The sequence below is a fragment of the Botrytis porri genome (genome assembly GCF_014898465.1).
Source record: "Botrytis porri strain MUCL 3234 chromosome Unknown BPOR_007, whole genome shotgun sequence".
NCBI lineage: Eukaryota > Fungi > Ascomycota > Leotiomycetes > Helotiales > Sclerotiniaceae > Botrytis > Botrytis porri.
In genome coordinates, this window is record NW_024066081.1 from 1,925,476 (window position 1) to 1,939,042 (window position 13,567).

General features: G+C 42.7%; 3 protein-coding genes across 3 annotated transcripts; 1 reads left to right on the forward strand and 2 right to left on the reverse strand.

Moving 5' to 3' along the window:
• Nucleotides 1-873: 873 nt before the first annotated feature.
• Nucleotides 874-1,581, reverse strand: EAF01_005919 (uncharacterized protein; the record flags this gene model as incomplete). Its single annotated transcript, XM_038914173.1, has 2 exons — nucleotides 874-969; nucleotides 1,081-1,581. The coding sequence occupies 2 exons, from the start codon at nucleotides 1,579-1,581 to the stop codon at nucleotides 874-876; spliced, it is 597 nt and encodes a 198-aa protein (XP_038770622.1).
• Nucleotides 1,582-1,836: 255 nt separating this feature from the next.
• EAF01_005920 (uncharacterized protein) lies at nucleotides 1,837-3,430 on the reverse strand (the record flags this gene model as incomplete). Its single annotated transcript, XM_038914174.1, has 4 exons — nucleotides 1,837-3,036; nucleotides 3,084-3,118; nucleotides 3,175-3,293; nucleotides 3,342-3,430. 4 exons carry the CDS (start codon nucleotides 3,428-3,430, stop codon nucleotides 1,837-1,839), a joined length of 1,443 nt encoding a protein of 480 aa, XP_038770623.1.
• Nucleotides 3,431-4,414: 984 nt separating this feature from the next.
• Nucleotides 4,415-7,456, forward strand: EAF01_005921 (uncharacterized protein; the record flags this gene model as incomplete). The annotated part of the gene is made up of 4 exons (XM_038914175.1): nucleotides 4,415-4,785; nucleotides 4,910-5,021; nucleotides 5,074-6,936; nucleotides 6,986-7,456. The coding sequence occupies 4 exons, from the start codon at nucleotides 4,415-4,417 to the stop codon at nucleotides 7,454-7,456; spliced, it is 2,817 nt and encodes a 938-aa protein (XP_038770624.1).
• Between the last annotated feature and the right edge of the window lie 6,111 nt (nucleotides 7,457-13,567).

The following is a 13,567-nucleotide window of genomic DNA, read 5'->3' on the forward strand; positions in this document are numbered from 1 at the left end:
ACATGTTCAATCCACCAATTCATAGATGATTATTCAAAAATAAAGACAATGTATTTGACAATGGTGAAAATACACGACAAAATTCTCGAACTCGAGACAGAAGAGAGATGTGATTAGTTACCCAATTAAACTTCTTCATTCCGCTCCCAAAGTTCTGGGCTATTTGTTTAATGTCAAGGTTCACGGAAGGGTTTGGGACGCATACATATCTATTTTCTGGTATAGAGTTGAGTTGAGTTGAGTTAAGAATAGTGGATCGATGATTGTACCATGTATAGTATATACTGGTCCGGCTTCAGGTATACATCAACACTTCTGGTGGGAGGAGTGAAAATGGCTACTGGGTGGGCGGAATAATGACCCGCTAGGAGGCTGTGACGGGATAGTATAGAAAGGTTGGATATTTGAGAGATTGTTGAATATTTGGATGTGTGTAACTTGATATTGCAAGAATTAGAGCTTTATTCTTATCAAAATGAGGTGGAGCAAACAGATGAGGTGAAGGAGGTGGACGAGTGATAAAAGGAGAAATCGATGGAATCGACGGGAGCAGAGTGAAAGTTTCATGGATGCAGCATTGCATCTGGCGCTGACGTTTTAGGCAAGTATATCATTATCATACGAATCTCTGAAACTCAAGACATATCACCACTTATCCACTAGACAAGACGAGATCATAAACATATTGATGTTAACCTCAAATGCCTTTGCCCATTTTCTTTACTCCGAAAACCCCCATGGTTTCCGATCCTCCTTTCTCATAATTCCTTCAAGCCGACCAATGCACTGCAGAAATGAGATTCAAATTCTAAAAGCCCGCTCTCATAAGTACTTTCAGTTAGTCTTCTGTATCTGATTCTAGAACAAATTGCGCTAATTCTTTGGAGGGCACCAGGTAATTCCGTCTAGTCTGCTGTCTTTGACAACACAGTGGATGACTGCATTGTTATTCTTCGATAACCTTCCCCGCTATACCAAGACCGTCAAGTTAGCCTTCCCCATCCTTATATTGTGTTTGCAGAAGACGACTTGATGAATGAAAATATGAGAGGGAGAAAATGAGAAATTTCAATGTCTCACGATTCCGGGAAGGTTGAACTCCGTAACAAGAGTCCGCTGCGATGGCCAATCGCTAGCCGAAATCCCTTGCCAGTCGACGCTCAAACCTTCGATACCATCACTTTGTCTAAGGGCGGCTCCCAGAGGAAGATTCATTCGGTCGGAGGGATTTCCGTCTTTCTCGATAACAGTAAAGTAATCCCAAATGCGCTTGTAAATAGCCTCAAGCCCATTTTTAAGGCCAGACGATGTGTTACCGGCAGAAATGTTCACAGGGAGGAGAGCCGAACTGGTTTCATGCCCGTTTTCCCATCTTGTCAACTTTACCAGGAACCAATCGTTGGGAATATCGTTACTCATGATGAAAGCGTTTGATGTTGTCCGAATTCGAGAACTGAGATTTGTGATGTGCTGAAATGGATTGTGAGTAAAATGGGTTGCTAAAATGAAAAGCAAGTGATCTTGTTGAATTGAGTGGCAATGTTGGTGGTCAAAAGCCCAGAATATATAGCCTCCCACCATTGATACTATTTGGGTTGTTCTCTTTCACAACAGTAATCATCTTTCAATATCTTCAAAAAGATAGGTAGTGATGGAACATAGGTTCTTTCATTCGTGTTTTTTTATGGGCATGGAACCTGCTTTGTAGTAATTATTTTTATGAAGTGAATATCCTGGGAGATAACTAACTCAATGGCATTCCCAACATGCAAGCACCAAATATAAAGCATTGCTTAGCCATTGCCATGAAAAGCTAGCAAGGTAAGGATATTATGATCAATCATACTCATCATATCCATTGTCGAAGCGGCCTTGTTCTCTTTGTGTGCTTACAAATTCTTCGGTCATCAAATTGTTGAGCTTTGCTCTCTTCAAAGCTTTCACGTCTTTGTGCCAATCACAAGCATAATCACAAGCAGGCACTTCGTTCTCTCCGAAGTATCTGCAGATCAGCTTGTGCCGACATTCATCAGTTTCTTCGCAGTATGAAACCAAAGCTTTCAAGCTGCTAATCCTAGCTTCTCGATTGACTCTTTCTTTAGCATCTCGAGAAACTCTGCTGTATGCTCGGTCACGATCTTCACGGCTGTAATACATGATATGTATGCTGGCCTTTCCGTCCCTTCCGGCTCGTCCAGCCTCTTGGTAAAAGCCTTCGAAAGATTTTGGAATTTGCCAATGAATGACAAACCGTACATTTTCCTTGTCTATACCCATTCCAAAGGCAGTTGTCGCAACTATCACGTCATAGCCCTTATCATTATTGATCCATCGATTCAATGTTTCGGTCTTTTCTTCGTGGGTGAGTCCGGCATGGTAGGCCTTGGCCCCTATTCCGCTATGTCTCAATCTAGACGCGAGATTCTCACAATCTTGCCTAAAAAGAGTGTAGATAATTCCCGACACATTATCCAAGCGTTCGCGCTTCTGTTCTAGTTCGACCCGACGTTCTGGGTTTTCCATTCGATTTCTGTGAACTCCCTTGAGCCAATGTAAGAAATCGTTGAAATGGTCTGATTCATCTGATTTGAATCTCACTTCATAATGGAGGTTCTCGCGGTTCGTAGTCATCCTAAAAACCTTCAGATTTGTTTCCGAGAGACCCATAGTGCCTATAACATCTTGTCGTACTTGATCCGTAGCTGTTGCCGTCAAACAGATAATGGGTATATCAGGAAATGTCTCTCGGAACCAGGAGAGATTCTTAAAGGACTTTCTAAAATCATGGCCCCATTCGCTAATACAATGTGCTTCATCAACGGCAATCCTAGCAAGCTCTCGCTGCTCATGCACAGTTCGAAGATGTTTGCGGAAGTTGTCTGTGGAGCAATACTCAGGAGTCACATACAAAAGCCTTGTTAGGGGGTGGCCAGATTCAAGATCTGCAAGGAGTCGTTGTCGTTCGGGCCAAGTTGTATTTCCATTGAGGGTACCCGCTACGATTCCTGCAGATTGTAATGCATTTACTTGATCGGTCTAGCTTGATGTAAGTATAGGAAAACGCGTAGCCGATTCTGACTTACCATTAATGAAAGTAATGGCGAGATAACAATGGTTACTGAAAGCGTAAGTATTGGCGCTGAGAAATGAATGAAATTAGGCGTCGAGACTTACTCCCTTGATCAATCACTGCAGGCAGTTGAAAACATAAACTTTTCCCAAATGAAGTGGCAGCCTGAATAAAAACATCGTGTCCGTCCAGTGCAGCAACGATAACTTCTCGCTGTAAGGGCCTGAAAAACTTTAGCTCATATTTTGGGAAATATTGTAAAGGGGACTACCTGAATGAGGTCTTCTTGAATATACGGCGCAACGTAAAGTCAATGTCAACACAAGAATCGGATCTTGAAAGGGTTCTCGACAAGGGCATTTTGAAAGGATTCCGAGGGGGGATCTTGGAGAGATGCGTGATTTTAGTTGTTTGTTATTGTAGTGTAGCAGAAGAAGACTGATCAAGTCAGACTCTTCAATGTGGATAAACCGAATGCCTTATTCTTGTCAGTAAAAAATATCCTTACTCTTGGTTTCTCACAATGTCTTTGCTCATTATATCTGGTGATTCAGCTTCAGCAGAAGATATTCTGGGGTTCTGAACAACACAGCAAATAGAATCAAGTATAATATGGAACTGATTTGAAATCAAAGACTTGGTGTAATCTGAGATCTGTCAATGATTGTCTGTCATCTAAACAGTCAAGGTCCATTTATAAGGATCAAGTGAAGCTAGAGGAAGAACGATATCAAAATGTATCTAGCAGGCAGGTGTTGTCCAGAACCTGTCGAGCCCTTTTGATGTGATATAGACAGCAATGAAGATAGATGAAGATAGATGAAAAAACCTGTGGTCTTGATTATCTTCTGACTCAAAATATCACCTCCATGAGAGTATGAAGATATAATATTGAGTTCACACTGCCATCGGACTCAAATTCCAAGGGAGAAATGCATATTTTATTAAACACATCGGTACCTGCATCGATGTAAAGCCGACGCTTACCTATTTCGAGAAAGCTTAACCGAAATCATGATGCTAGAGAAATGGATCAATATGACAACAAGCAGTTCAATTGCGACAGAAGAGAGAGAAGAAGCTCGAATATTACCCCTTCTTGAAAATGTTACGGATGCATGTTGTTGCATAGGACATAAACCCCTCATTATGCTGTTTGTCCTATCTTCTCGACCCATTCTCAACTTTACCGCCCATTCAAAGGCACGGATTCTTAAGTAGTTCCCATCGAATTGATAAGGGTCTGGTCCCTTTTTCGCAAAACAAGAAAGTGTTGAAACGTCTCAGCCACATCTTACGAGAAACACCGACAACATTATCAAAAAGATTGGAGTGGAAGATATCATGGGTCCCACTGGTCCTCCCCTTGGAGCAGCAATAATGTCATCAGGTCGACCTAAATTCGAAAATGGCATGCCAGGTCCAGGTCCGGGTCCTAGACCACAGAATCTAAGCGCATCTCGACGTGGTCTGCCCCTTCGACATGCTCAGTCGAACTCTTCGCTATCTTCAAAAGTCCCGCCATCGCAAGGGCAAGTTGTCGCCTTAGTACGGGAATCTATGAATAAGGCTTTGGAGGAAAACATAGTGAAAGCTGCAGAGTCGAGCGCTGTCAGCAATGAGCTGATGCCAGGAGTTACGATTGATTTGAGCCATAGACGTATACAAAGACTTCCAGAAGAGGTTGTCGACATTATAAAAGTCGAACTCGTACGGTATTTATAATCTCTCATTCCTTGCAGGAGGCTTGGAACTTGTCTCACATGTTGCACTCTTTCCAGCATCTCGGAAATTAAGTACATCTTTTAATGGCATAGCTAATACATATTCGTGGTACAGACTTGCATTGTCCCACAACGAGATCCAAACATTCCCCACCAGGTTCGCAGAATGTACCTCGTTACGATATCTCAATCTTCGAAACAACATCATTCGAGAATTCCCACCAGCAGTATGCAAGGCCAATAGCATAGGCAAACTCAAAGACGCTGACTTTGTTTTAGATATGCCAATTAAACTCCCTCGAAATTCTCGACCTTGGACGAAATAAACTACGGACGTTGCCACCTGGCATTATAAATTTGACATCATTGAAGGTTTTGTCCGTTCAGAGGAACAGGATCGAGGAACTTCCTTTATGCGTGGCAGATATGACATCACTTCAAGTCTTGAAATTGGATGGGAATCCCCTGAGATTTCCACCCAAAGAAATTCTTCATGCGCAAGCTTTGAACTCTCCTAGCGGCGGTCCCCTCCAGGAAGGTGACATAGACGATCTTACTGTCACAGCACACATCAAAAGATTCTTGAAGTCCAAAGCCATGGGTCGACCCGAAATCGAATCTGGCGGAGAAGAATCAAGCGAGGGTACCGAGACTCCACGACCTACTATGAAGCGTGTTGTGAGTGGTCGTTTCCCCATAAAGGTCGACGGCGTTCCCCCATCGCCAGCTCAACCTCGACCACCACCTATACCTTCTAGATCACACCAAAGAGGCTTTTCGCAACAAAACGCAGCGCTTAGACGACCTGGCGTAATGCCTCTCACGATTGGAAGCACAAACGAAAGGGTTCGCAGTAACAGCGAGAGCCTTTTGCAGGCTAATCGCGATCGACCGGACCGTTCTTCAACGGATCGCTCGCGACGAATGGGTATTGTTTCAAGGAAGGCAGCAGAGTTAGGAACGGTTGACGAGACGAACAAATCGAATCGTTACAGTCTTCACAACAGAGGTCTCAGCCATGGATCTGCAATGCAGGGTAATGGTACTGGGTCTAATGGCAATACAATTAGCCCAGCAAGCCCGGCAGATTCGGCGGGCCAGAGAGCTACCTACGTCCGCCGCTTATCAAGCTTACCGGAACGTAAACGAGAATCTACTTCACCAGATCCTATTATTGAAGGGGCTAAAGGTGTATTGTACGCTTTGTTTCAAGTCCATCCTCTTATTGAAACCTTGATTGGCCTGGTACGAAATCCTGGCGAGAAGAAGTCAACTTTGGAGAGGGTATTTTACAATGCCAAAACACATGTGGAAGAGCTAGATCAGGATGTCCAACGTTATGATTCTTACTCGGAGGAAGATGAGGAAGCTTCTCCTCGATCAAACGAAAACGTGAAACGTGCCTGTTTAACTTGTGTTGGTGCATACATTCACGTATGTGCTCAATTATCACAGAATGTTGAGATACTTCTTATCAATGGCGATCCTCGGTATATTCGGACCCTACTACTTCAATTATACGGAAGTGTAGCAGAAGTACGAAATGCTGGCGCGAGCTTGTTTCCTCCTGGACAAAGCCGATCTGGTAGACACCCAGGAAGTAACCACGAGGCAGGATATCCAATCAGAGACAAATCAGTTACTCCGACACGAGAGAGGCCTGGCACGAACTTTAGATCGAGAAGTGCGACTGTAATTCAACATTCCAATAATCTACGAGTAGCGATAGATGCCCCCCCACCATTTGTCAGTGGAAATGGGCGTTCCGCAACTATGACGAGCGCTACGCCACGCTCTGGAGAATCATTTGGTTCAACAAGTACCAGTGGGCGTCTGGTGGGAGACTTTACTGAAGAGGATAAAATCTTCGAAAAGATATTTCTTCGTCTACAGCAAACATCAGAAATGGCCCTTAAAACTCTTCCAAATGTTAACGTCCATTTCCTTAGCTCCATGCAGAAGAGTGCAATTTCAAGTAATGCAGACCACGGTAAACAGTACTGGCAAGTATTAATATACAAATGCACGCACGCGTTACACATAGCTGATGCGCTTAAATCACGTCTATCGCAAATTAAATTGAAGGACCCTGATATCAGAGAACAAAAGGGTTTCTGGGAGATGTGTTGGGCGATGGTAGATGTAAGTATACCTAATCATGATAACCCACACTATGTACTAATAAATGCAGTCATATCTCGACTTAGTTACTAAGGTCAGGGAAGTGAAAGGCGCAATCAGCTTCATCCCAACTGAAATTATTGTTCTTCTCAGACCTCTTCAAAAGGCCATCAAAGAAACAGGTTCAATGATTACAGCATCACCGTGGGGTTTCTTGGCAAACAGACAAGCAAATGGTGGTTCGAATGGCTCGTATACAACACAATCACCTGCCTCCCAAGTCCCCTTGCCAATGACTCCTCAGAGTGCAGCATTGGGACCGGCGGTTCAGGCAACAGTTCCATCTACTCCACAGAGTGTTTCTTTTGGTGCAATGTTTAATGGCAATGTTTATGAGCGCGCAGATACTTACTTGTCGAATGGGTCAAGAACTGGTACCATGTCTTCTCAGTTGGGTGTTAATGATGGACCGACTATTATGTTAAGCCCGTCGCATTATATGAATAATCGGTTCAATAGTAATGGGAAAGTGGCCTTTTAAAAATGAAGCTCATACCATAAGTCATAACTTTAGGTATCTCAATATTGGATGAGATGCGCCATCCTGGCTGTCTATGGGCAGTGTGCTTGGTATCGGATTATTGGCGGGACTCTTTCGTCTGGCATATAAAGCTTGAAGCTTGAGACGAACGAACGGGGAAAGAGATGAGTGGATGGATTTTCATATTTAGCATGAATGATACGGAAGGAAAGGGATTGAATGGGATGGAATGAATTCATTGAAGGCAATTTTTCAATCATAGCATATACCACTGTCATTAGCGTTTTGATCATTTAAAGAGTTTTGATTATTTTTGGGGGTTTGTATGGATTAGATGTTGGCGTGTTTTATATGAGGAATGTATGGATAGGTGTAGGAATACTGGAATTCGAGAGGCGTTATTGGTTGGGTGCATGGTTTGGTGCTCTGGGGTTGTTTGGGTTTAAGTCTTAGTTTTAGTTTAGTTTTAGCATGGTGATTGGATGGTGGGTGAGACGTGTTGTATGTTAGTTGTTTTGATAGGAAGTGTGGATCTGTCACTTGTGGTCAAGAGGAGGATGTAAAGAGGAAAGAGGGAAAGGGGGACGTGAATATGGGAACGTGGATGCGGAGTGTAGGGTGCGGGGTAGAAGAGTGGTGTGTACTGAATTATTGATGGACTTTATATGGATGGTTTGGGATAAAATAATTCAGTCTGACTCTCATTAAATAAAGAGTAGAGAATAGAGGAAGATGATGAAGCGGATATGGAAATGAGTAGAAATCGTGGTATGTACAAGAGATTGAGCACTTACCTCGTACTGAATTCAGAGGGTGACGGCTGGATGGGTAGGTAGCTATTGCTGGAGATGGATTGAATGAGATGAGATGAGATAAACAGAGATGATGAAGTAGAGAAGTGGAAGTGGAAGTGGAAGTGAAAGGAGAAGGAGATGATGAAGGGGAAGGCATGTCTAGGATTATTAGTTCATGCTGTTAGTACAAATATACGAATATACGGATATGATTATTGAATGGATGAATGATCATTGAATGATCGTTGAATGAATAAGGAATGATATTGTATGTGTGTTTGTGTATATGTATATATGTGTGTGTTTGAGAGAAATTTGAAAGAGTAGAGCAGTGTGAAGTATCAGAGTATCAGAGTATCAGAATGAGAATTATATACCTAGGTAGGGTAGGTAGATAGTTCAGAAGATGGAATTTGCTCGAGGAACTAAAATCATAGGGGGGGGGATGGTACTTAGGTGATGTTACAGTGTTATTATTGGGAAAGGATTGGTTGGTTTGTCTTCATTTTGATTTTTATTGATGGTTATCTTGATGACTTGGTTTGTTTTCTTAGGATGGAGTTTGTGGGGGAAAGAGTCGGGGAGAAGAGAGGAGAGGAGTAAGGGAAGAGTTAGAGGAAGATGGGAGGAGAAGGGAGGAGAAAAGAAGAAAGGATTAGGGAGGAAGAGGAGGAAGAGGAGTTATAGGGAGGAGTTAGAAGTAGGATAGAGGAGGGAGGAGTTAGCGGGGAAAAGGGGAAGAAGACTGAGGGAAGAGATAAAGAAATTAGAGGAGAAAAGAAGTAGAGGTGGAAAGGAACGGTAGAGAAAAAGGAGGAGGAAAGAAGTAGAGATTGTGAAAGAGGAGGAAGAGGAGGAAGAGGAATAATTAGGGTGAAATCAAGTAGAGGTGGAAGATGAAAGGGAGAAGAGGAGGAGAGTGGAGATGTGATGGGATTTCTTTTCACTCTTTCTTCTCCTTTCTGGGGGAAGGGGAGGGGGAGTTTCTGTTATCGTTTTGGGGGTGAGTGGGGAATTGTACTGAGTACCGGTATTTGAACTTTGAATCTTGAATCTTGAAGAGTGAGATGGTAGAGGTTATGAGGATTTTAGAGGGATAGAAGTGATGGATATACACAAGAGAAGAGGAAGAAAGAGAAAGGAGAATAGAGGAAAGACAAGAAAGAGGAAAGCCAAGAAGGAGAAAAGAGAAGAGAAAGAGAAGCACATTTCTTATGATCTATAATCCAAATCCCTACTCCAACTCAACAATCTAGATATAAATCTAGACATCTTTACATCCAAACCTCCTATTAAATCCTTTTGGGGGGGGGAGGGGTTTAAGTTTAGAGCTTTATTTTCTGTGCTGTTTTCTGAGTCCTGCTTCTTATTTGGGCTCTTGATTCTTATGTTGAGGGTTATATATGGTATTATTCTATATTTGGTATTATATTTGGTATTATATTTATTCTTCTATCCCATCTCCTATCCCATCTCCTATCCCATCTCCTATCCCATCTCCTATCCCATCTCCTATCCCATCTCCTATCCCATCTCCTATCCCATCTCCCATCTTGTATCCTACCCTATCTACCTACCTATCTATCTATCTTTCCACTCCACAACCTCTCATTTCCCCCCTCTCGCATTTCTCTCACGATATAAAATCTAAAATCTAAAAATCCTAGTACGGATATAACTTCCAAGTGACTACCCACCTATCTACCTACCCAATGACCCCAATAAGATTAAATTACCAGGTCTGGGGATTGGAATTACTGTATGATTTATTATAATACAATATATATATTCATTGATTAATATATAGATATAGGTATTGTTCAATGACTACTATAGTCTCCATTGCATCTCACCTTATTATAAGTCAAGTAGTTAGTAGAGTCGAGTCGGGTTAAGTTGAATCAAGTTAGGTTAAGTCAGGTTAAGTCAGGCCCAGGACATCTACATCTACATTCATAACCACATTGCACATCGTACATCTACATCCATCCATCCACCAATCCCCCACATTCTTCGTCTACAAGCACAAACCCCATCACACCACATATTCCATCTCCATCTCCAATCATTATAGCATCACCTCACCTCACCTCACCTCACCTCACTAAACCAACCACACATATTATCACACACAACATACATACATCCAAAGACACACCATATACTACACACCACTCACCACCCACCTACCACTCACCCATTACACCCCCATCAACAACCACACATATTATCACACACAACATACATACATCCAAATACACACCATATACTACACACCACTCACCACCCACCTACCACTCACCCATTACACCCCCATCAACAACCACGCCTCCCCACGCCAGCATCCTGCAGTACCCACCCAAAACATGCGTAGCACGTGTCGCACCTAGCACACCATCCATTCTGACAGACCAATGCATACCTACATAACTTCATACCCACATACCCACGTAGCAGCAACAAGCCTTGATAGCTTTACACAAGCCTGCTGATTAGTAATTTCCGTGATTTTGGCGACCTTGGAGAAAAGGAAAAAGAAAAAAACTTGTTTTCACATCGTGGCGATGGGATGTGGGTATCCGTCTGTCGGCTTTTTGTGATATGTGTGGTGATGAATTACAATGTGTAGTGGGTGTTAGGTGTTAGGTGTCGCTACGTGCATTGGATTGTGTAGATTTATGTGGTTTGATGGGGTGGGATGGGTAGTAATGGATGGATGGATGAATGGATGGATGAATAAAAGAATAGGAGATAATGATTGGGAAACACTAAAGAAGCGAGAATGACTGGAGGACAATGACCAAATTGAAATGCATCTCGACGAAAGAGCTACAACATTCGGGAAAGCGCAGGATCGCAGGAAGGTATGTGACTCATTCTATATCGCCTCTGCATTTGGATACTTTCATTTGATGAATAGAATGGATGTGTCCACACGCAAATACCACCAGTCCAGTGTATGAAGACAGATCAAAGTATGGAACTATCATGCATCCATTCGTCAAGAAACGACGTTTACTCATTTCATCACATCTGCATATCTATTATTCCGAAATGCGGACTCGAGCCCCGAAGCATTCCATAGGTATCTAATATTCCTTCGGCTTCTGTCGACTCGAGTATCAAGTGTCAAGGTCAGCAGTTGTGAAACCTCACTTTGAAGATGAACCGCATGTTCGATTCTGCACATCGCTTGGAAAAGCAAGAAAGTATTCGAGGACCAAGCGTTTTGAGTAACACCTTGACTATCTCCGAATCCAACAGAAACTTTGATTTGTGAACCTGTCAAGTGTGAAAACCTCCGTGTAATCTTTCTGGTATACGTCACATTGACCAATATCGATAATATGTCGTGAAGTATGAGGTTGGCTGAAATCCTTCCGCGTCCGCTCGCGCAAAGTAACATATTGCCTTGAGAGTTATTGCATGCAAGTGCAAGCAAGCACTTCCAAATTCATTTCCCGCATAGATGATTAATTCCGAGACGTGTGTTTTCAATACCGCGACGTAGCTATGGTAGCGCAAAAGATGCAAGGACATCCATTTTGAAACGAAGATGGCTTGGAAAAGTATAATGGGATTATCCTTGACTCAATAAACTTTTAAAAGGATGGAGTAGATAACAAGTTAACAACTGTTCATCTCATCGTCGGATGGAAATAATACCGGTATGAGAAATGAGAAATGAGGAATGAGAACTGGACGATCAAAGCATGCGGAAAACTTCATGCCGTAACTCCCGGATTTCCAATATTGAAATTGCCCCCCCCCAAACCTTTGGATTGCTTGGTAATATCAAGATAGTAGCATAGCAGAAATGATAAGAGATGGATAAATGAAAGGGGAAGAAAACAAAAAATCGATTTTTTTTTTCAAGATGGATATGCAAAAGGAACCTTGAAATATTGATGGCGATCAATAAATTACGAACAAGTGGTGGCTGAGATTGTGAGCACCAAGAAAGGGTTCGTTCATATGAGGCAAAACGGATGATTAAACCAAGAAGTTTTTCAATCTTCGGCGCATTTTCCAAAATTGTAACTTCTCTGGCAACTTTGTTCATTCGTTCAGTCGTCCCAGGGGGTTGCAGGATGAGCATGTAGGATCTAGGAAATCCCGAGTCGCCGCCTCGTGTGTTATGGTAAGATTGGTAACCTTCAAGAGGTGGCCGAGATATACGAGTGAATGGTATGATATGATCGTGTTCCTAGGTAAGTCGCACTTAATTGCATACACGTAGGTTTGACTTGCTTCGAGTTGCTTTGAGGAATCTCAGAGTCTTATTAGAATCTGACCACATTGATTCCAAACATCGCGAGTCTTAGTCTTAGTCTTTTGCTTCCAAAGACATGCAATGCAACACGTGATGATGAGATAAGATGAGAGAGATACCTAGATACCTAGATACCTACCTACCTAGCTAGGTAGTCCGAGACTCGTCCGTTCGCCTTGTGGCGCAACATCTCGCACGCCTCACTTTTTGGAGGGGGGGTGGAAACGTGTTTTTGATTTTGATTTTGACTTTTCTCTTGAGTCTGTCTTCTCTTGACTCGATCTCCAAAACTATCGATGTTTGATCCATAATCTTCCATCATGACACCAAAGTTTCATTTCTTGGTAGCCGCAGAAAACCCCCTGATTGTTACTAGAAACTTATGTTACTGCTACCAATGCATTCTTCGGTAAGGTTAGCCTCGAACCTCTTTTGGGCTACTCTCCGTTCGCAGGGAGTGGATAAGGCGGAGGCGATAGTGAAAGCGGAGGGAAGGAGGGGGAGAAGAATTCGATAAACGAACAAGCAAACAGAAGTTGATCTTTCCGCTTCTTGCGTTTGTTTGCATATTGATTTCATATTAGACTGTGATTAAATAGTACGTTCTAGTAAGGAGGTACCCAAGTATGCCCATGTCCGTCTCTCGTGAGCTTTGCACCGAGTTAATATATCGGACCCATCTCTTATAGCAAGGTGCGTGCTGAGTACGACATAAACGTGGAGGTTGCAAAAATTGACCAGACTTGTGAAATTGTGTCGGATGAGATTTACCTGGTCTTTCTTACGTCTAAGATAGGCGACGAGCGACGGGCTTGCCGATGTTGTGACTACATTGTGTATAGATTCTTATATACGAAGTAACAGTGTGAGCCCTACGAGGAACACCAAGTCTCGCAAATGATTTGGAAAAGACGGGAGAGGGTTTTATACACGTAGATATGTTGCAATTCCTCTGTTGTCACAAGAGCCCGTCCTTCCTGAAGATTTCCCGTTGTTCAAAGGAAGAGTATTGTCTCAGATTACATTCGGTTGAATCTATGTTCC